This window comes from Daphnia carinata, chromosome 3 (assembly GCF_022539665.2).
Source record: "Daphnia carinata strain CSIRO-1 chromosome 3, CSIRO_AGI_Dcar_HiC_V3, whole genome shotgun sequence".
Taxonomy (NCBI): Eukaryota; Metazoa; Arthropoda; class Branchiopoda; order Diplostraca; family Daphniidae; genus Daphnia; species Daphnia carinata.
Genome location: NC_081333.1, coordinates 3,566,189 through 3,589,290, shown reverse-complemented (window position 1 = coordinate 3,589,290; position 23,102 = coordinate 3,566,189). Strand labels below are relative to the sequence as shown.

The following is a 23,102-nucleotide window of genomic DNA, read 5'->3' as shown; positions in this document are numbered from 1 at the left end:
ATAATGTACACAAATAGCCAATAAATCGTGAGTGAAGTATACGCAGAGCGAAGAAGAACTGAAGGGGGGGGGGGTGCGTATTTTTTTTTTTTTTATATATATATATATCTGGTTCTCAGAGCTTGAATAATCCGAACGCCACACAGTTCGCTACCCATCTACGAAATGGAACGTCTTTCATGTCGATATTGACTCCCAACATATAGGAACTGTCATGAGCACCTTTTGAGTCAATGCCTTTCGTAGCGGAAGAGCTGATCGACCGTAAAAAAAAAAAAGGGGGGCAGAGATAGAAAGCATGAGAAACAAAAACTGCTTTAAAAACAAAAAAAAAAAAAAATCCAAACTTCATTAAGAGCTAAAATGTTGTTTCTCTTATGTACGTTAGCGATGCTGTTAAGCTTTCAAGCAATTGAAAAGCAGTTCGTCGTTCCATCGACTTCTATTTCTAAAGCGGATGTAAAAAAAAATAAAAAAATAAGAATTTAGAGCCGCTGTCTGTATAGAACTATATGGACCGCTAACTTGATTTACTTCCCATTGACACAGGCTTGCTGCCAACAAACACAGACGACGCTTATTGGATCATTTCGATAGATCGAAGGCTGCGTCTAAGATTCCTCTCTACTCACAAGTTTTTAGTAAAGAAAGCTCCGATAACGTCCACAGTTCTCGAGCAACAGCCGAAAATAAGATCCTCTACACATGTAAACACAGCACGGCGGCGATGGTTTAGCGAAACGGCAAGCAGACGCGCTGCATCGCCGTTGAGACTTAACGATCCGGATCGTGTGTGGGGGGGGGGGGGGCGCGATACAATGTCAAAGTATATATATCGACTGCCGTTCACGCTATTATTATTTAGGCTACAACACGAAAAAGAGAGAGAGCGACATTGGTTTTTACTGTTGTTCAAATATCATTGTCCACCCCCCCCCACCCCAAAAAAAAAAAAAACTGCGTGCCAAACCTTCGTTCACTTTTCCTCAATATCTCGTGCTCGAGTTGCTGCCCTTTCACTATCTGTATTTACAGTTTGCTAACCCTTTAAAGACATTTGCTCTCATTTTTTTTTTTTTTCTTACGTTCACGTCTTCCCAGCTATCTCCCCTTACTAGGCCCGTTATGTCGACACCCAACGCTCCTATGCACAGCATCTATATAGGCTTATCGCAGAGTGTCGTCACCGCATCCGATTTATTTTTTCCCTATTGCCCCGTTAGCTGTTGTGGGCCTAGACGGTCGAATGTTCAAACCCCCCCCCCTCTTTTTTTTTTTTCTTTTCAGAATTCAAGATACAAAAGTAGACATGTATATGCGCTTTTTTTTTTGAGATGGGACGTATAAAAAAAAAAAAAAAAAAAAAAAAAAAAAGAGAATTGTAACTAGATACTAAAGAGGAAATGCGAGACCGGAAATGTTCCTACCTTTTCTGTAGTTATTTTTCCCGAGGCAAGAAGAAAGTGCATGCGAAATGATTCTCCTGGCGGGCAATGTCTGGGGTAGATACTCGACAGTTTTCTCTCTCCAGTGTTTCTCTTATTGGATTCAGACCTAGACAAGAAACAATTACATGTGACGGATTTCGAAAACAATAAAAATAAAAATAAAAAAAACAAAACAAACCTAGAATGGAGGGACCCACGAAAAGATCCAAATCCAATCAAGTCTCCGTAGTGGATGCAGGACACGAACGTGATGTAACAAAAGGAACACGTTAAACGAACAATTGCGAAATGCAAAGTAAAAGATGCAAAAATGAAAAAAAAAACGCGTAAACGCGCGAAATTCAAATTTTCCCTTTGCTTTGTATTTTGCGTAATTGTACGGGCAGACGTATATATATATATATAAAAGAAATTCTTGTTCAACATGGTCTTGTCAACATTCTTCGTTCAAAATGTACAAACACACCCACACTTAAGGAAAGCCATCCTTAAAACGATTACGAGAACGCCAGCGCCCAAACTGCCGACGCATACATATCGCGTTTAATCGACGGGAGAGGGCGGGACTTGCAATAACGAGTACATTTTCAGTCCGGCCAAATCGTTTGGACATTTCCCGCTCTCCCCCCCTCCCCCCTGACAGCGTGAATTTTCTTTTGTAAAGTGTCATTTTCTTCACGAACAAGAGAATCGGGGCTACCAAATGTGTTGCGTCATGCGTTATCAATAAATCCCAACGTCATCCCGTCCCACCATCAAATTACATTCTTTATAAAATGACGAGAATAAATGGATGAAAACACGGATGGATGAGTGACACACACACACACACAGCCAAATAGCAGAGGGTTGACATTCAATGGTGGGAGCATAAAAAAACAAAAAAAAAAACATGTTCTTTCCGGTCCACATTTCTTCTCTCAGATTTAAACTAAGAGCGATAGATGAACACATAAGATATACAACGACTCATCTCTCTCTCTCTCGTACTTAAAAAATTTTCCACCCCGGTAACTACTTATGTGCATCTCCCTTCGTCTTCTCCCGCATTTTTTTTTTTTTTTTTTTTTTTCATTTATTATTATTGCCATATTCACGGTGCCATGGTTTCCTTTTCATTAAAATAAGATGCGTACATTACTTAGCGTGCGTGTTGCAAACTCTCGTGGGGCGGCAAGAGAGAAAGACGGTAGTGGTTTTGTCTTTTTTTTTTTTTTTTGCTCACGATGATTTGACACCATACCGAATTAACGCATTAATAAAATTAGCGGCGGGAAACAAAAAAGAAAACAAAAAATTATATTTTCTTTTCGAAAAAAAAAAAGGAAAGAATGAAAAACGAAGGAAGACGGTGATGACTAGAACAAACGGGCAGATATTTAAAAAAAAAAAAAAAAAAAAAAAAGAAAAAAAAAACTAAGATTGGTAGTGAAATCAGGCGGAAGTAGTTTTTGAATGGTTACACAAAAGAGGAGATTGCAACTCGACGAGAGGGATGCGATCGGGACCGATAACGGAAGTATGACGAGAGGTGGGAGATTCGCGCCGGGCGAAAATGGATGGCCCCCCCCCCAAAAAAAAAAAAAAAAAAAAAAAAAAACAGCCGTAAAAAAGACCTACACACTTCGTCCCTCCCCAATGCCTATCTCACGCTCAATACACGCATTTACAAATTTTACACACACACATTAGAAGAATAATTTCCTTCCAACTGTTTTACAGATAGCCGGATGGTTTTTGTTGTTTCGCGAGCAAAAAGATGAGACAACTGTGTTACAAAACATAATACCGACCTGCGATCGACACACTTCAATTATATGTACACCATGTCACTACGAATTAATCCCTTGTCCTTAGTCAGCGACATTGGCCCGTAATCCGTGTCGTGTGATGAATTTTTTCTTTCTTCGCTACTCTTCCATACATCATTCGGTTGTGTACACATCGCAGAAAAAAAGAAAGAAAGAAAGAGAGAAAAAAAAAAAAAAAGGAAGATAATAGAAGGAGAAAGGAAACACGCCCAGAAAGGATTAACACGATCTATCCGGTTTTTTCTCTACTTCTTCTCTTTTATATATATATATATATATATATTCTTCTTTCCTTCCTGTTTTTATCCGGTGCTAGCGCGGATATTCGGCCGTTTCTTGCACAACGCGAGCGCGTACAGAAAAAGAGCTTTTTCTTTCTTCTTTTTTTTTTTTCGTTTGGGTTGCTTGTGTCATGGTAATGAAGCTGCTAGACGACGAGGATCCCGACAGAAGACGCATGGACAAGTACAAGGAAAAGTAGTAGCCTACCATTCATCCAGACGCTGGATGCGTCGAGATAGTAAGCATTCCGACTGGCTGTTTGTCCTACACACCATAAACATCAATTCAGGATTGCGGGAGAAGGGTGGGAAATAAAAAAAAAAAAAAGAAAAAGAATTCCGAATTAGTTATTCCGATCGAAATCAAATCGGCTTTCTACTAATTCCATGGAATTCTTTTTCAAAAAAAAAAAAAAAAAAAAAAGAATGTACAGCTCTCAATTTCCCCAAAATTGAAACGTAAACCTGTCTGCAACCATCTGATTTAGTTTTATTATTCACAAAACTATCGATCCATCGCCCAACCCCGAGCTCTCTCTCTCTCTCTCTTTTTTTTTTTATTGCTTTGTCAGTTGAGAATGACTAACAAACAGTCGGTCGGTGACAATAGTGAGAGAGAAAGAGCATGCAAAACTCGGCCGTTTCGACACACTCACACTTAATACGTATGCGAAGCGCATGGGCTTGCGAGTGAAAACAAAAAAAAAAAAATGTGTGTTGTCTTGATTTTTTTTTTTTTCCTTCCTCCGCTTTGTTGTTGATGCTCTTTTTTTTTTTTTTATTTACTTCACAAATTCTACCCCACCCCCTTTTTTTTCGCTTCCCGTCAGGGCCCGACATGAACGATCGATAGTTAATATAAGTTTGTCTAGTAGCAAAGAGTCTCGAATTGCCTTTGGTGCGCACATAAACATTCCAATGTGCCTTCCATGTTCCGTATCCTTTTTCAATAGAGAACGACCTCCTGACTTGTGTAGTGGTGGTCATCAGTTCCTTGTTGATTTAAAGTCGCAGTATTTCAAATGATAGAACCAAAGAGGAAGGGAAAAAAAAACAGGAGCGGACGAGGTTTTTGATGTGTGCTGGAGAATGTTTGATCAAACAACACACGGAATCATCGATCGCTGGCGCCCGTCGGTTATTTTAGAAAGGGGAATCAAAAAAAAAAAAAAAAAAAAAAAAAAAAAAAAAAAAAGGGGGGGGGGGGAGAGAAAATAATAAAAAAAAATTATGTGTCGAAATGAAACCGACCCAAAGTCCTTGGTCGGCGCATAACTTTGCACTTCAACAAAAGGGTCAATTCCCGCACGAAACGTCCAATAGAAACGTATAGACTTTGGGACTTGCCTACAACGGCTTCGAAATAAAGTTGGAGTTTGCCAAACACAACGAGTAATCAACGCCAGCAAAGACACACACACACACACACACAAAAAAAAAAAAAAAAAGACGCAACAATGAAAGTGACCTAACCTGAACTCATACTGCTGCTGCTGCTGCTGCTGCTCCGGATGGGCGCTGGACCTGTACAAATTGAAAAAAGAAGAAAAAAAAAAGTTTTAATAAATTGTAAATCACATTTTCGAAATAATGGAACACTTCAGAAATAACCAAAGTGAATAAATCAAACAATTAAGACACGAAAAGAAAAAGAAAAAAAAAAAGCACTAGAAGCTAAAGCGCCGTGATGTGAATAATTCCAATTTGTCATTCAAATGAGAGACGATAGAAACACAGCAGTGAAGGTTGACATTTTCTAAACGTTTAGAAAATGATGCGAAAATAAATCGCAGCGATATTTTAACGTTCTTAGGTATATCTCTACAAATTTGTCTTTTATGATTTCATAAAATAGAAACGAAAAAAATTAATAAAATAGAACATTCTTTTTTTTTTTTTTGGGTTGAATTAATGATCAAAAGGAGGGTAGTATGCTTCACGGTCCGGTATCCACGGTAAGTGATACAGCTTTTGAATGGGTCCTCTTTACGAAAGGAAAAACCAACAGAGGTCGATGGAAGCGCAGCATTCAACGGATCTCGTTTTTTTTTATATATATATATATATATATATAAGAAAAGAGGCCCCAGCGATCGAGGACGTCGCCTTCCTTTACCTCCCACAACGCCCATTTCCTCCTCATTTTTCCACGAATTTAAACATACAAGTTGCACGAATAGCGATTTGAAAATTGTCGTAAAAATCGACATCATTTTCAGTCAAGACGATTGAATTAAGGACGTGATTGCTTTACTGCTACATATCGATCGGGGCAGTGCTTCTTTTCTGTTCGAAAACAATGACACGAAAGTCGAAACTTTTGTTTTCAGTTTCAAACCGCATCCCCGCCCCTTTGTGCACCACCCGGGCCCAACTTTTCGTCATTAAACGTCGGGCGGTTTACAATATCGATCCAATTTTAAACATTTTCAATGGAAGGAAAAGGGAGGTAGAAACTCTCGCCAAAGATTTCGATTCAAATTGGAGTTCAATTTTCAAAACTTTGAATGACTTTCTAACTTTCGCCACGCACCAACCGCGTTTTTTTCATTTGCTCTTTATGAACGAACGACAAGAGCCACGTAAAATGCGAAAATAGCGAAAGGATTCAATAAAGTCCTTGCCCTGAGGCTGATTCGTTTAACATGGCGGGAAATATTCGATTTTTTTCAAATAACCTCCTAGTTTCATGCGCGCCCCCCCCCTTTTTTTTCCCATCCCACCAAACCGATAACGGAAAATTAGACTTTAGCATCGAATGTACAACATTGAGAGATTCCGTAAAGCCTTTCACAATTTCTCTTTCAGAAAGTATGGATTTTAGTTTCCCAATCCGGCGCAAAAAAAAAAAAAAAAAAAAAAAAAAAAATGGATGGGAAGCCGATGGAATCGATCAACGTTTACAACAGGCCTACCTTATTATTATTCCCTTCCAAGAGAGAGAATGTCGATAGCAAAAAGGACAAGTAAATAAATAAGAAGGGTAAAAGCAAAAATATAAATGACCTGGGTAGTAGATGAGTCGGCGGGCGATTTGATACTGCGTGGCTGGAATGGACAACACGCACTCGAAGATGGTCTCTTGGCGGAGAGAACGGTCGTGTACGACCCGATAGAGTGTCACGTCGTAGAGCCCTCGTCGATTCACCACTTCGGCTGGCATCCCTTCCATCTCCACTCTAAAATCGATACATGAACAAATGATTTTCTCTTTGCATCCAAGAACATGTTTAAATCTTGAAAAAAAAAAAAAAAAAAAAAAATGTCAACCGAACCCAAACGCATCACGTGTCCAATATTTTCCCCAACTTTTGTTTTGTTTTTTTTTTCTTTCAGGCTTTGCCGTTAAAATTAATTGCGTACTACTCCCAACGGTTACTAACTCCTTGTCGATGACTTGGGGCTTTCCGAACCACTTCGGGCTCAAGAGCTACCAATTCTGTATCCTTACAGATTAGGCGTTGGCCATATAGGACGCGTCCTACACATCCAAACTGTCTCGCAACGAATTTATTGCTCACACACGTACAACGGCGCTCACCGCTGTATAAAAAAAAAAGAAAAAGAAAAAAAAAAAAGAACGGAGATGGGATTCCGTCACCTGGGTCACCGCGACCGCTGCTATATGCCCGGCGGGCCCACATTTGGCCGAAAATCCATCAGCCCTCTAAAAATATCGATGTGATCCCATCAGCCAGACAGCGAAAAAGTATTACCTACACCCCCACCCGTATAAAAAGGTCCTTTTATTCCCGTATTTCTAATATTCCAGGTGGGCAAAATTGTCTTTCTCAGCGCACGATAACACCACCGCCGCCGGTAATGACAAAAAGGCCCTAATCCTTGGACGCGTTAGAAATACAAGAGAGGTCGATTAATCATTTAAAAAAAATAAAAATAAAATATTTTTATTTAAAAAATTGGAAAAGAGAAAAGAAGCTCCGGGACCCTTAATAGAAAAAAAAAAAAAAAGATTTTTTTTTTTTTTTTTGATGGCGACGGTAAAAGCGAAATGAACCTTAGAGCGCACGCACACCCCCAAGACAGTCAAAGAGTTAAGTAAGATGAATCGGAGAATGGCCCATCATCGCCAGGGTGCCGCAGATAGAACGACGGCCAACGAACGATCGAGTGATGGACGATCTATCACCCCCCTCCCCCCCCCCCAAAAAAAAAAAACCAAACCCACAAACTGCACACCCCGTTTTTTTTTTCTTCTCTCTTTCCCATATGATCCGTCCACGCCCAAAAGATCGATTCATCCATATCTTATAGGGGGGAAAAAAAAAGTGCAATGTTTTTTTTTGTTGGAGAGAGAACAAATCAAATCCCAATTATTATAGTGAGAAAATTTTTACATACCCAGGACGATCACCGCGATAGAGCTGAAGCCGAGGCCTGGGCGAAATACCTTCGACTCTGCACGTCACGTTGACAGCGTCAAACGACATTTTCTGATGCCATATTTCCAAATTGCGAGCAGGAGCTGAAACGCACAGATAAATAAAAATTAATCAAGTTGGTGATTAATTAAGTTGTTCACATTTTACTACGAGGACGAGACGTGTACATCATTTAATCTGCCCTACATCAACAAGCTAATGGTTTTAGATTCCACCTCTACAACATAAGCAGTAAAAGATGGACGACACATCTGCCCTTGCCAGGCGCATGTCCCCTTCTTTTTTTCATCTTCCATAAAGTCCCTCTATCATTCACATGATTTTCATTCCAACAACCACTTTGTCATCCTGATGTTCGCATATATAGACTCACGCCATAACTTGATGCATTTCAATTTGAAGGCTCTAAGCCAAATTATGTTGTTTTTTGTTGTTTTTTTTTTTTTTTGCACCCCTTTTCCCATAAGAAAAGAAGACAAACGAGATTGAAACTCACGCAGGGGAGGAGGAGCAAGAAAAAAAAAAAAAAAAAAAATAACAAGATGTTCATAAAGACGACAAATGATGAACGGTCCACCATAGCCGGAAAAGTCATTGAATCATCCCCCTCCCGTTCTTATTTTCTTTCGCCAACAACCTACAAGGCTACACGTCCTATATAATACACATCTAAATCTTTAAAGCCAAACTTGGATTCATCTTTCATAGTAGGCTTCTTCAATATCTACTTGAATTTTCCTCTCTTTTTATAGCCAAAAGAGCGGAGATGGGCGACACTATGTAGATGTGGGAAGTGAGCCAATATTTTTCATCCGGAAACGGACCCCTCCCTCCTCACGGTACCCATCTCTCTCAGCTTTCGAACCATTTGGCGTCAAAGGGAAAGCCAACAGCTGCTACGCTCTACATCTCTTATCTGTATAGCTCCGGAGAGACCGTTGCGTCTTCCTCATCATGCCGCCTCTCCCTCCTTTTATTTTTTTGCCTCACAAGGCTACAGGGTATAAAAAGTAGTTAGTAAGCTTACATAGTACCAGATGGATGATGCAGAGAGGGATGTTTCCTACACGACATTTACCTTCATCATTTTATGCTACACTGTGATGACGATTATTCAATGTAAACTACCCCCCCTCCCCCCTCAGCAATGTCAAATCAATTTCAACTGTAAAATGTCAAAAAATAAAAAAAAATAAAATTAAAGAAAAGAAAACTTACTGTAAACGATCATCGTCCTGGCCGCAACGGCTTCTTCTTCGACCGTGGCCACTTTGCATCGGTAGACGCCGCTGAGCTCGTAGGTTGGTTTGAGGATCTCCAGGGCCCTGTGCCGCTTGTAGGGATCGTTAGAAGCGCGGTACTCGAGATTGAGACGGCCTTTGAGGACGCCGAGATCCTGCGGCCGTTTGCCCGGTATCCACTGGTAGACGGGGCTGGAGCCGTTCTGGAAATACCACTGGACGACCAGTTCCGATTTCTTATCGGCCGAACGCAAAACGTAATCGCAGTCGAGGACGACAGACGTTGCCGAACCGTCTTCCACCACGGCCGGTACACGCATTTCAACAATCTGCAGCATTGGTCCCGAATCTGTCACGCTGCTCACGCTCCCAGAAATTACTGGAACACTACCTAAATATTAACACACATAAAAGAAATCACCAATACAATTTTTGTAAGCCAACAAACAAACAAAAAAAGAAAAAAAAAAATGCAAGTTTTGTTATCGTTAAGAATAGAAAATCAGGCAAATCCGCACGACGCAACGAAAACCCCAACTTTCCAGGATAAGTACTGGAATTTTGCGCTGATTTTCTAAAGGATTTCTTTTTCTTGCTTGCATGCCCTGTTGTCTGTCTACGCTGTAAGTTGCACAAAATAATGATATTCACCGTGTTGCTACCTTCAGATATTGATCAATCCCGTCACGAACGGCGAGTTCGAGGCGGAACCCACCAAGTTTTTATTGAGCTTTGCTTTTTCTTTCTATCCACTGTTGTTCCAGACTTTCTTCATCGTCGCTGCGGGCCCTCCCCGAACCGTCGCACGCGTGCACACACACAAAAACGAGAACACGGCAGCGGTTACCGAGGTAGACTTATTGTCCTGTCCCAATATTGTTGTATTTGTGTCCGTGTACGTAATTGAACGAACTCTAGCATGTGCAATCGCCCATCATCTTTTTTGATCAAAACATATCTCCTCCTCCATCCCCACCCCTGCTGCCAAAAGATTGAAAAATCACCTGCCCCCCCCCCCTCCCTTTTGATCGGGGGAAGAAAGGTCAGTGGAGGCGACCGGACAACATCCCGCCCCTAACTGCAAGATAAATCTAAGCAACCATCAAACGATGCGTTTGATCTTCATGCCTCGATTAATCTACTTGCTTTCGACTAAGCGGTTTGCAACATCGGCCGGCGCCACTCTCAAAAAGAAATAAACAAGCCGGGGTTGAAGTGAATCGATAGGTACAATTTAACTGGTACACCAAGACCCCTGTTGGATGTATGGTGGCCTGCAGTTGATAGCACCCAAAACCAGGGCACCGCGAGATGCAAAGCTCTTTAATGAGAATCACGTGACTTCAAAAGCACAGAGAAACACACGCTATAAAAACTATGTTTCTGAAGCTGTCTCTATACACTCGCTCTCTTAGCTCTGCGTACATATCGATGTAGTTGCACAATAGAAAAGGGATGAACGGTGGGGTGGAGGGGAAGCCGCCTAAAGACGGGGAGAGAGAAACACACTACCCTTCATTAATCGGCACATCCCCCCCTGACGGATCGTATAGCCAGTGGTAGTTAATTATCCCCATCTACAGCGCGACAAGCGCTAGCAGAAAACTCTTGCGGCTGGTGCACGACAGCAAGAGACCGACGCCATCATCCATCAAGACGTTGGCGATTTGTTTCGTCCCCAGCTTCCCTCCCCCCCCCTTTCCTACCGCCATTCGCGTGACATTGGAGCGACATCAGGAAGTTAGAAACATCACCCATCGCATCGTGTGCCAAACGATTTTTTTCTTTCTTCTTGTGATGATCCAACAGTAGAAAACCGGAAGGACTGCTTAAAAAAAATAATAATATGGCACCAGGGTATTTGATTTTTTTTTTTTTTTTGGTCCTTTTACTATATAGGGGGGAATTTAAACGTGTGCGGGTTTACTTGACATTAGAATATCGTCGGACAAAGATCGCGTGTTGGGTTGCCATAGTATCGAATGGGACGAGCGACAGTTCCGGACTATTCAGATTTTTTAAAACGTGATCAAAAAAGAAAGGCCGGATCGTGAGTTCAGACGCGAGAGGTTTGGAGATATTTATGCCGACGACACACGCCCGCAGAGGGACGTGCGTGTAACATTGAGGAATAAAAAACGCAAGTTGTTCCAACAGGATCAACTGGACAAGAAAGGGAATGTAACAGTTTTCCTCCCCCCCCCAACCGTTAAAGGTAGCAATATTAAAGCCGGGCGGGAGGAATTATCGATTAATCGATGGGTATGGTGAAAATGCTTTTTTTTTTTCTTATCCGCCAGTTGGTACCAGGCCAGGAGTCGCCTCGGCTAATCATAATAAATAATTGTTTTTTTTTTTTTACAAAGATTTTTCGCTAATAAACCACTACGGACATTTTAAACGGGTCTATCGCAATTCTTTTAAAATCTTTAAGTACTACCGTAACGAACCTGAAAAACGATCCGGTTCTTCAGATGAATCAATTGATTTTGAAGGGGAAAAAATATAGGGGTAAGAGAAGGAAAAAATCTTGAAAATGATGATGAAAAAGGACGAAGAGTGAAGCGATCAAAAGTTCAAGCGGGGTTTCTGGCGGAAGAGGAGCTCTTTTATACGACCTTGTTACTTTTTCTTTATCGCCTTTGAAATAAAGACAATTAAGAAGAAATCCTGCGAAAAAGAAAAGGGAGATGGCTAAAAGCGTAGCGGAAGTACATTGATAATGAAATAACATCAAAAAGCTATTACAAAAAATCAATTTTTTCTTTCGCTTATTTCAAAACGATAGGAAAAAACTTGAAAGAAAAACCATATTTCTACTCGTCAATCTCGCCAAGATACTATCGTTTTAGGCTTAACGTTACGAACGATTTGCGCGAATCGGGACAGGACTGAAAATGGCGCTAGTCCCAAAGAGATGGGGAAAAAAAAAAGGAACTTAAGGAAGGAACTTCTCAAGACGCGCCCACCACTTTGTTGGCCATTACCGATCATCAATGGAGACGTAACAGAAAGGGACATTTCTTAAAAAGAAAGATTGAGCTAAAAATATTTCTTTTCTTTACCTGTAATGGTCAGGAAGAAGATAATGAGTGAGATGGCCGAAGACATGGTGAAACACATGGGTAAATGATGGAAGAAGTGTTAATGGTGGCGGATGCACCTAGTCCACGAGATGCCATCCAGTACCGCACCACACCAAAGAAGAGCCAGCAATGAGCTGCAGAAATGCCAGAGTTTCAATCGAAGATGCCAGACACGGACGATGTTTGAAAACAACTCAAACTGCTGAATAAGGTGCAACGTAACTGACCGTGATGGTGGCACGTTTGCAACTGACGTGGTTTGCAGCCGATTCACCAGTCTATCTCCAAATGCGGAGCCCGTTTGATTCGGAACGCGTACAGTGGGACCTGAAGAACAGAGCCATCTAGTAGCATTTCAATTGCTATTCGCCAAAAAACAAGACAAATCCATTTCTTGGCACGAGTATTTAGCTCTCACAGCTGGGGAGCCTAGGAAGGCGATGAATAATAGCAGATCGTATGACTCTTCTGCGCAGCAAGCTTCTTCCGTCTTGGGGTGTCATTCATCATGAGTGGGACTTCTTTCTTAATCTGGGGTAAATAACAACCTCATCAAGATTATGAATTGTATGTAGAACCGTAAAGAAACCAGTAGTTGTAGCTCTAGAAGTTGTAGAGCCTTATTTGAGGCAGATGTTTGTTTTTTTGACTTGTGCGTCGACTTACCTTATTTCGTAGTCATTTGTATACACATCCGGCTGAGCGATGCGCGCCTTGGAGTGTGCGACAGTTCAGTCGGCAGCTTCGCAAAGCAATTAGCTTGATTGGTAACGTAATCCCGTGTCATGTTTTCAGAGCGCCGTAATTCTACACCAACACGAATGACTTCTCAAGAAAAACACCTGAACAAAAAAGACAATTAAATCGTTAAGACCATTCCGTTGTCAATTTTTCTTGAAAAGAAAGTGCACCGACAATAGGGGATAGATTCCATTTCATCAAAAAGGTTCGGGAAGTTGCCTGCATTACAAGTATCGCAGAAATATAAAGTGTAATTAGATAGCATAGAGGTAATAGATGCCAACCCATGAGCGATGACTTAGGTCGAATGACACCAGTCAACAGAATGGAACCCTAGTGTCATATGACAACTCCTGGAGAGTTAAGGTCGTACACGTGGACCTAGGAATCCAACGGATTTGGCTGTCCTTCCCCTACAATTTTGTCAAAATAAAGTTAAATCCTAATAATAAAATGATTTTTTAAAGTTCCATTTCGAACCTTGATTTCAGTTGATCGTGAACAGACATAGGAAATAAATTAGCTGGTTGTCGTGGGTCGTGGGCCGACCGCATACAAAGGATATTTGGTCCATTTTCTCCCATCGGCTGCAATAAAACAAAGATTTTAATAATTTAAGTTAGATTTTAAAGCGAACGAAATTTTATATTGATTTAACATACTGATTGCACTTAGACAAAGGTAAAATGGCCATGGAGTTATGACTTTTTTGCGAGTATCCCCTTTGCGACAATTCCGGGACCTGGACGGTTTGGTTCGATAAATTAGACCAGTGGGAAATCGTGTCGCAAGATTCCTATTCACAACAAAAATAAAAGTAGACTTCACAACATAATTACGAACTGGTAACGACCTATTAATTCTCCGGAGACAAAGAGAACAGGCGGCTTACTTTGAACGTAAGAGTAAAATCCATAGTGTTTTTGTTGGTTTTTCCCAAAGGTTCACTAGGGTCTACCTGAACGAAGTTAATGGCGGTTAGATACAACAAACCTATGAGTGAAATTACATTTCGCACAAGGCTGGTAAACATTCGGAATGTTTTTCATAGTTACCCTGAAGACGAAACGGTAAGTTGCAGATGGCTAATCAGATAGTATACACAGCCAGCGTTCACAGTGGCCCCGAAGGTGAGATCATTATCGCCTAGAATTCCGCAGCAGATCGATCGTATCGTTTCCGGAGAGAAAACGATCATTACGCTGATCCTGCCTGCGGAATATTTCCCACTCAGTATTGGTTTTTCCAAGAAGCACACGTTTAAACACGGGGCATTTATAATTGAATTTGTTTCTTACCAAAAAAATTTGCAGAAGGTATCTGTGCCATGTTTAGTTTCAACCAGATTGCAACTATAAATAGCGTGTAGAATATTAGTCAAACGCTAGAAGTGGAAACCTTTTATAGCTACCATTGCTTGTTGTTCAAAGGATCAACTACATTTGGCTATGTGTTGATCAAAGAGTTCTTGAAGCTCAGACTGAACAACCTCAGTCTTTGATCTAGAAAAGAAAAATACTGGTGGCTTTACTTGCAGTTGTGATGGGCTGTCAACAAGTGGCAAAAAGAACTTGATGTCCTTTGGTTATGACGCAAACTTCCTGGCTGACGCCAAGTACAACATGCAAGTAAGGTTGTAAACGGATTAAATGGCGATCGAAATCAGTGGAACATACGCATCTATTGAACTAGACATCAAACTAGTTTTGTGAATGAATGATTCGCTGCTTCTACTAACGAGATGGTTTGCCTGCAATTCGACTTGAAAGCAAGCATGGCGTGCCTAACACATGATCTTATGATTCGGAGAAACAAGTCTATTCGAATGTGAAAATGGCCAAAGAGCATTTGGTCATCAGTACACAATTCCTTCCCAACAAATATCTGAGAGAGAAGTTGTGCAGCAACGAGAGCAGAACAAGTTTCTTCAAATATTTGAAAAATTGTATAGCCAAAGATCCTAATTAGCAAATCTCCTGCATAGCTTTTCAGTTTCTATGGGATACCACATGTGAAGCATTTCAAAGAAACTCGTTCTGTTCACTATCAAGCTGCTCCTTTGTTATAACTCAGTGGTGGAACCATTTCTTACTGGAAAAGCTAATTAATACATGTGGAATTCGGAATATAGTACTGCTGCGTTTTAAGCGTGTCTCTGGAAGGACTAACAAATAACAAGAGTTGAGAAAAGCGATCGGGCCATTCACAGAAATAAAGCATAAAACCACGTGATTGAAAACTTTTCAATGATTCGAGAAGTAAACAATTATTACACAGACTAAATTAAAAGTTAATTACCGTTCGATGGCGACGATGAGGAAGGATAAAGAAACGAAGACAGCATGCAATGATGTTCGTAATCGTTACGTAGGTTCGTTGGGAAATAATGAGAACGATTTTGGTTACTTTAACCCTTCTTCTCTTCCCTAACCCCTTTGAAAATTCACGACTACATTGCCAAATCAGAAAACAAATGACTGCCATTGACCGATTTTAACGTTGATTGGCTAACAACTATTAAGTATCGGTAATCGAAAAGCTCACTATGCAACGGATGCAAAAGCGTGACTGAATAAGAAAATTTGCGTCAAGAATGTTGCCGCAATACCGCAATTAATGAAGCAATTTAAAAATATGTAATTAGCAACGTCCACGGGTGAATTATTTCTTTACACATAAAAAAATTGAAGTCTGTGACAGTAAGGTGCTGTTACCTAGCGGTCATGTTTTAAAATACTTACTTCATTCGAGCCCAAATTACTTATGGTAATAAAAAAAACCTAAAAACTAATTCAAAAATCAAATATCCCTTTTCGTTTGATGGCGTCGTCCATTTCGGCACTTTAGTGGCATCCTGATGCTACGAGAAGTTTTCTTAGGCATTACGCCATAATGCTTTTTCCAGTAATCCTCAGCATTATTCTTTGATCAACTTTCCTTTGTTACAGGCTATGAAATTTGATTCCCAATACGGATAAGCTGCTAACACGACCAACAGTCAAAGAACGCTTTGAGATGGAACTCAAAAAGCCTTCAACCAAATGATTGAGGGAAACTATTATCCTTAGCAATAAAAACTCAACTAAGATTATAACAGCACAACAAAATGTTGGAAGAAAACCAATCGTGTATAATTCGTCACGTGACAGAAGCACTACGGTAATTGAACGCGTTAGAAAATGGTTAGTCAAAAATTGGCTTCGTTGGGCTAGGTGTTACCACTCGTTGCTTGGTCCGATTTCAAATTCGCGACAATGTTATTTTTACGGCATGGGCATACCAGCTGGCCATGGGTCATTGTACAATGGATCTCTGCAGCAAAATCCTTCTTGGTTCGTGTCTTTATTCAGGCAAGCCTAATTAAAAAAAAAATTCGAATCAATTAATTTTTATGTGGTTAAAGCTGATGAAAAAAATTTTACCATCAATGGAACACGGAGGTATTCTTTCTCGTACGGAGACAACCTTACTGGTGTGTTAACCATAACACCATCGACACTGCATAAATCTTCAGCCACGCATTTCATTGCAGCAGCGCATCCAGGAAAGGAACTACCAGGTGGGCCTTGGAGGGTAGAAGCAGTACTGCCATCACAAATTGTTAGTATGCAACCATTAGATATTACCCAGGCGATAAATACATAAGTGATTGATTAGTAGAAAATGAATATTGTCTTTTTACTTTGTCTGACTCTGAGAAGCTTGGTATGTAGGTCGGTGTGAAGAAGGTGCTGGCTGTTGATATGCAGGTCGGGCAGGTTTGAAACCAGAAGCCGTGTGTGGGGGCGTGGCGGGTTTCTGGGCAGGGGGTGGCAAATAGGACTGCGATGGTGGTTGATAGGATGCAGCAGCCACTTGGGGGCTGACGGGTCTTGGTGTAGGGCCCGGCGAAGTGGGAATAAAATATTGGTTGGTCTGCTGTCCTTGTTGATTGAATGAAACCGCAGCACCTTGAGCTACTACGGGCCTTCCATTGCTACTGGATGACACAACAGCTGTGGCTGTGACGGTTGGTCGGTTGACATTTGACTGGCCGTTGTTAAAGGACGAAACTGAAGGTCTGCCATTATTGGATGAGACGGCAGCAACAGATGCAGCGACTACAGGTCGATTTAATGAAGCACCACCTGGCTGAGTGGGTGCCTTGTTCATACCTGGCATGGGCATACCAGCGGGCCAAGGATCTTCGTACAACGGATCCCGACAGCAGAATCCCACTTGATTAGTTTCTGGATTCGTACATTCCTTTGATGAAAACCACATTTCAAGATTTTTGTTAGTTAAAAATAAAAAAATTCTGAATATTAGACATTGGACTTCAGAAACGTACCATTAGCGGAACGCGTAGATATTCCTTTTCGTAGGGAGATAACCTCACAGGTGTGTTGACCATAACACCATCGACACTGCAGTATTCCTCGGTCACGCATTTCATAGCAGCTGCGCATCCAGCAAAAGGAGGGGCCGGTGGACCTTGGAGAGTACTTTAATGGCGAACCATAAAAATTAGCATCATCCATCAACATGACACTGAATAGCTCTCTGTGAAATTTACTTTGTTTGCTGCTGGCTCTGAGAAGCCTGGTAAGTCGGTGTGGGCGGTTGGTATGCAGTGGCAGGTCGTTGAGCTTGGCCAGTGGGTTGCTGGTTAAAAGGTCGTTGTGATGGGGTCCCTGAAGGAGGGCCGTAATGTTGAGATGCCTGTCCATGCTGAGCGGGTGAAGCTTGATTGAATGAAGAAACAGCAGCACCTACACTTGACACTGGTCTTCCATTGCTACCTGTAGAAACTGCAGCTGTGGCTGTAACGGTGGGTCGAATGCCATTTGACTGGCCGTGGTTAAAGGACGAAACTGATTGAATGCCGTTATTGGATGACACAGCAGCAACGGATGCCGAGACAACAGGTCGATTTAATGCACCACCACCTGGTTGGGTCGGCAACTTGTTCATACCGGGCATGGGCATATCAGCGGGCCAGGGATCCTCGTACAATGGGTCGCGGCAACAGAAACCTTCCTGGTTGGTCTCGGGGTTCATACACTCCTTTAGAAAGAAACAAAACAAATCAGATTAACAATCAATGAAATGCAGCAAAAATCATGAATATTACCATCAATGGGACCCTGAGGTGTTCCTTTTCGTAAGGGGATAGCCTTACGGGTGTGTTAACCATAACACCGTCAACACTGCAAAATTCTTCGGTGACGCATTTCATTGCAGCCGCACATCCGGGGAAGGGCGAAACGTTAGAAGGCTGACCTTGAGATGCGGCCCCACCACTGAACAAAACCATTGCCGGATCGTTAAGCAAGATTCGTCATGCATGATGGTAACCTCAAAAATAAAACTTACAAATTCTGGGACTGATGAGAAGCCTGTGCAGAATGAGAGGATGACACAGCAGGTGGAGGGAGATACTGCTGGCTGACGAGGTTTTGCTGTCCATTACTGTTGCTATAGCTAGATGCTGCTACGGAGTGGGCAGCAGCTCCAAAACACTTTCCTCCACCACAACCAGGAACTAAGGGACGGGCGTGAGCTCGTGATGTATCAATAGCTCGAGCTCCCGAAGAAACACCTCTGTTTTGTGCTGCACTTTCGCTAAAGGGTGACTGAGATCCTTGCCACCAGTACTGTTCGTTATTAGCACGACCTTTCATTGTCGGCCAGATGAAAAATAATGTAATTTCAGAGATAAAAGAAGAAAGATTGAATTTACCTTGTTGAGGTTGTTGTTGAGCTGTTGCCTGGATGCCAAGTGAGTGATAACTAGATCCACTGTATGCGATCCCGTTTCCATGAGGACCCGATCTGGACGAGAACGCATGGCCGGAATACCGTTGATTGTTGTACGGATTGCTGTCTGCTAATTGGATGAGACAGACGAAAAGGCAAACGAGTGTTGCCAAATTGATGCAAGTCATTCTTGAATGACACTGTTTACCTGATTAAGATTTAAATGAAAATGAAATGAAAATTCAACTTAGACTTGATTCTATTACCTTGATAAGGGTACAGTTTCTCACGTAGAATCCGGACGAGCAAATGCCGGACGAAGAACGCCGAGGAAACCTAAAGACTGAACTGGTTGATGTTGAAGTCGAAGTCGTTGGTTTAAATACTTTTTCAGTTTTGCCACCTTGAGCTTGATGGGTGGGAGGGTATTCTTCTTTGGCCACAAGCATTCACTTTCAATTGTTGCTCCGCCTTGTCGAGTACCATTGCCATGCAAAAAGCGAGTTAAGGGGGAGGGATTTCCCAGTTTGCCTGTGTACGAAGGAAACAAAAAGCAACCCGGAGATGGCCCAGGAAGGAATTTGTTTGTTTTGTTTTTTTTTTCTTTAAAAAAAAAAAGACAACGTCACGATCCAATTGCATGAACTTGAACGTCCGCTATCAATCTCCAAGATCTTTTAATGCATCGATTTTTATTCCAACCATTTTTGAAATAAAAAGAGTAATTATACTACTCAACTGTAGTTGCGAATTCGGGTGAATTATGCAATAAAATCTAATATGACCTTGGGGGAGAACATTATTCATTTGAATTGTTGATGTGCAAACAAATATGGCGAAATGATGGTAGACCGCCGTAACGCCGTGTCCGTGACGCCGATTTTGTTTTCAGTGCCGCTGTCTGTGGCGTAGGCGTTACGCTCAATTTCTTCCGGATTAGGCGGAATTATCAACCAACCAAACAGGAATAATAAAAAAGAGTAACCTAAATTCACAGATAGACTCATTTTTTTTTAAATATTTATGATCAGTTGGTGGATGTTTCTTTGCCTCAGCGGCGCGAATTCCAGCAGTTAGGCGTGACGATCGTTTTCGTGCAACAGGATCTAGGAGGAGGGGAAAGGGTTTTTCCCAATCTTTGAACCTTTTGAAACATCCCCGTAATCATCCTGGTGATTTGATCACTTTCGTTTCCCGTGTATATACTCACCGGGAATGTTAAAGATAAGAACTATTTCAATATAAATAAAATTCTTCGAATGAATTGCAGAATTTAAAAGGATTTCAACAGACCTAAAGTCAATTACAATTGTACTTAGCCAAACGAATTTTATTGTCCAAGGATGTGGTTCTGAATTGTCTAAATAAATTATTATTTACAGATAAAAAGTAGATTTAATCACATTAAAATAGTGTCACGCAATAGCGAAGACTAATTCTGATGAGTTAGTTTGGCTTTTCTCATGGTCGTCGTAAACCACCGATGAAGGATACGCAATTCGAAATTCGCGTATACGAGAAGGTCATACGACAATGATTCAATTTATCCCGTAGGCGGGAAGATCCGCGCAATCTCGCAAAGAACTCATCCGAGCGTCGTATCACGCCTTCAAGGTTCTCTTATCTAATTGCGAAACGATTATTCACTCGACTTTTTTTTTCTTTTGTTGTTGCCCGCCTTTAGTTCCTGTGTGACTTGCATCAACCAACCCGCGCGAGATACTCTATTGTTGCACGAACGAGAGTTAAGCCGACGTGATGTAACGAGTCACGATCACACACCACCCACTCATGTTTCACTGTTCCTTTTTTGATAACGTAGGATGATCGGTTGGGCGAAAAAGAGCCCCCTAAAAACGGTCGTGACCTTTCACCCCTTTTAGTTCCGGGTTTTTGCACGCAAATCAATTCACGTAATGCAATGATCACCGAAAAATATGAAAGTTTTTGCAAATGTCTTTTCGATTTATTGCTATTTCTCCTGTGCGTAAGAGAAACATAAGCACATGTTTGTTTTAGCGTCCATAAAGAATAAGGCACTAGATATGGGTAATCTATTTCGGGAACTTTCTAACTGCTACAAAGGATATACCACACAAAACTTTCTTGTGACCCTTCTATTTATATCTTCCCCGAAGCCAATCAAAGATCTCTTTCGTGCAGCCATCGTTAAGCATTGCGCTTTGGCATCATAAAACAATTGAATGTCTGTTAAAGCTATCAAAAGTTTATTAACACACGGCGGTATTGGAAACTACCCGAACTTTCCACAATAATATTTCCGTCATCTGCTTTCATGACGATCCACTTTTGAAAGGCGTTTTTCATTAACTTAAATGAATGCATTATCCTCTCCAACAACGAAATACTAAATGAATAAGGAAGATCTTGTGCAAATTCGAGTGTGTAAACGACGCACGTTCAATGAGACCGGCGTGAGTAAAATCTGGCTAATGTCGGTTTTAACGATCTTTTAAAGGCACGCACAAAGAAAAATTCAACAGCTAGAAGGAATCCACTACCGGCGTGAACTATGTCGCAGCTTCGTTTGGGAATCCCCGCAATCCCCATCCGTACCTCCCAAAAACTGTAAATAAAGACAGTCATCAAAAAGGGTTGGGAGGGGCTGGCGTGGCAGCGGTTGCTAGCCAGTTCGCTAATACTATCATATGAGTGTTGCTTAATCGGACATGCCTTTTAAGCCGGCTTGAAAGGCCCTAGGAGTGATCCCGGTAGCAGTTGAGTGGGCTCCGGGGATTCTTAAAGTCATCGACTTTACTTTCGCCTTGTTCTCGAGGTGTCGCCTCGATCACTCGATAGTAGCCCAGCGTGAATATCATCTCTGATACTCACGCCACTCTCCCAACCCAATAGCTAGATGTGCACACAAGTCTTTTATACCGTTCAATAGTTCACAAAAACATTGATGGCAAATGTTATTCGTTGATAAAACAACGAGTAGCGACTTGTTGTAAGAAATATTTATAACAATGTGTTGATCATTGTTAAGTGATTGAAGTTCATTTTACCAAATATCTTTTTTAAACCATGAAAATACGAAATTCATTCAAAAACGATGGTATACAGGTCGCACATAGGAGGGCCTAGGCTAGTTGTAATTCGGCCGCCTTTGTAGCTATTTCTTAACATAATTATGCTATTATCGACCTTATTCTATGTCGTTGTTGTTTTTTACGATATAGTAATTGAAATAGAGTAATTACTCTAAATTTAGTTAGGCAACATGTGCTTGTTATTAGCAGCCTGTCTCAACGCCAATTGTCCACAGTCCTTTCCCCAGACAAAAAACAGCTGATTCGTTATCTTGTCAAATCGAGTGGCTATGGTAAGAAAATCAATTCAATCACACCGTTCAAAATCAAATCATCAGTGCCATTCTCATCTGTATTTACAGAGCTGCTAGAAAAACCCATTTGAATATGGATTTCACGTTTCATCTGGACTTGACATATTTCTCATTGATTTTAAACGGTTAACAGCAATGACGATGGCTCTTACCTAACAAAATAGTTGTATCACAATTACCTCTTGAAATGAATGGATGGGCTTCAGAGTAAATGGCCTTAGGTGACTAGGTGAAGGTAAATAGACGATGTGTAGAGATCACCTTGAAAGATCTGACTAATCACCCAGCACTGAAGCGTTATCGTGCAAACTAGCAGACGAAGGTCTTTTGTGCAGATCACGTGACCTGGGATGGCGTGGCTGTGAATTCAACTAGTCCCGTTACACAGTTCGCAATGTCACTGATGATTTTAATTGCCATTAATGAAATTCGACTTGAACGAAGATCGTCCCAGTTCTCGTTCTTTATTGACCGTTAAAAATGCACAAACCCTTCAAAACGACAGTGAAAAGCCGTACATTTGCATATCGTTCGTGTTTCATTTTTGATGCAGAAAATTCTGAATACGAACCCAAGAAAGTGCGCAAGTCACGATTACATTTCTAAATTCGCGTTTCGGGATGTGCTACATTATTCACCTATGAAGGTGAATCAGTCTGCCATCGAATTCGGTCATGGATAAAGGAATCCTCTTGAATCGTTATCCTCTCCTTCTTCACATTATTCGCTGAAATGAAACAAAAAGCTGCTAAGAGATTTCGTTTGAATTTTGTTCACAATTGGCAAGCGGATGCTCGTGAACTGTGTATTCTAATGACCTTGTTACGTCGTGAAATGTAGCAATTAAACCAGTTTCAGGTGCTGGCAAGATGAACCAACCATGGCACCTGTTTCTCCCTCTTAAGTTCTAATGCGGGACCGGTTTGTTTTGTACAACACACATCATTAAAAAAAAGGTGTTTGTTTTAAAAGAAGCAAATCGTTT

General features: G+C 41.2%; 2 protein-coding genes and 1 long non-coding RNA gene across 3 annotated transcripts; all 3 read right to left on the bottom strand.

Moving 5' to 3' along the window:
- Positions 1-1,853: 1,853 nt before the first annotated feature.
- Positions 1,854-13,970, bottom strand: LOC130692993 (uncharacterized). Its single transcript, XM_059494295.1, has 12 exons — positions 13,865-13,970; positions 13,674-13,807; positions 13,492-13,598; positions 13,296-13,424; positions 12,937-13,112; positions 12,498-12,873; positions 12,250-12,404; positions 9,162-9,575; positions 7,903-8,026; positions 6,547-6,719; positions 5,014-5,064; positions 1,854-3,805 (listed from the first exon to the last, which is right to left on the bottom strand). Exons 7-12 carry the CDS (start codon positions 12,305-12,307, stop codon positions 3,687-3,689), a joined length of 939 nt encoding a protein of 312 aa, XP_059350278.1. The 5' UTR covers positions 12,308-12,404; positions 12,498-12,873; positions 12,937-13,112; positions 13,296-13,424; positions 13,492-13,598; positions 13,674-13,807; positions 13,865-13,970; the 3' UTR covers positions 1,854-3,686.
- A 103-nt stretch (positions 13,971-14,073) lies between these two features.
- LOC132087843 (uncharacterized) lies at positions 14,074-15,424 on the bottom strand. Its single transcript, XR_009420697.1, has 3 exons — positions 15,310-15,424; positions 14,310-14,513; positions 14,074-14,223 (listed from the first exon to the last, which is right to left on the bottom strand). It is a non-coding gene; the product is annotated as an uncharacterized LOC132087843 (long non-coding RNA).
- Positions 15,425-16,120: 696 nt separating this feature from the next.
- LOC130692983 (inactive serine protease scarface-like) lies at positions 16,121-19,156 on the bottom strand. Its single transcript, XM_057516076.1, has 9 exons — positions 19,017-19,156; positions 18,734-18,958; positions 18,367-18,667; positions 18,125-18,293; positions 17,567-18,057; positions 17,342-17,495; positions 16,694-17,256; positions 16,434-16,596; positions 16,121-16,367 (listed from the first exon to the last, which is right to left on the bottom strand). Exons 2-9 carry the CDS (start codon positions 18,936-18,938, stop codon positions 16,275-16,277), a joined length of 2,139 nt encoding a protein of 712 aa, XP_057372059.1. The 5' UTR covers positions 18,939-18,958; positions 19,017-19,156; the 3' UTR covers positions 16,121-16,274.
- Positions 19,157-23,102: the final 3,946 nt, after the last annotated feature.

Coding starts and splice junctions, on each gene's coding strand:
- LOC130692983 (XM_057516076.1), bottom strand. CDS start 18,938: ATGACTTGCATCAATTTGGCAACACTCGTTTGCCTTTTCGTCTGTCTC. Junction 17,496..17,566: donor CAGAGCCAGCAGCAAACAAA/GTAAATTTCACA, acceptor TCGCCATTAAAG/TACTCTCCAAGGTCCACCGG. Junction 17,257..17,341: donor ATCTACGCGTTCCGCTAATG/GTACGTTTCTGA, acceptor TTTTCATCAAAG/GAATGTACGAATCCAGAAAC.
- LOC130692993 (XM_059494295.1), bottom strand. CDS start 12,307: ATGTGTTTCACCATGTCTTCGGCCATCTCACTCATTATCTTCTTCCTG. Junction 8,027..9,161: donor CAGGACGATGATCGTTTACA/GTAAGTTTTCTT, acceptor TGTGCGTTTCAG/CTCCTGCTCGCAATTTGGAA. Junction 6,720..7,902: donor TATCGCGGTGATCGTCCTGG/GTATGTAAAAAT, acceptor TATCGATTTTAG/AGTGGAGATGGAAGGGATGC.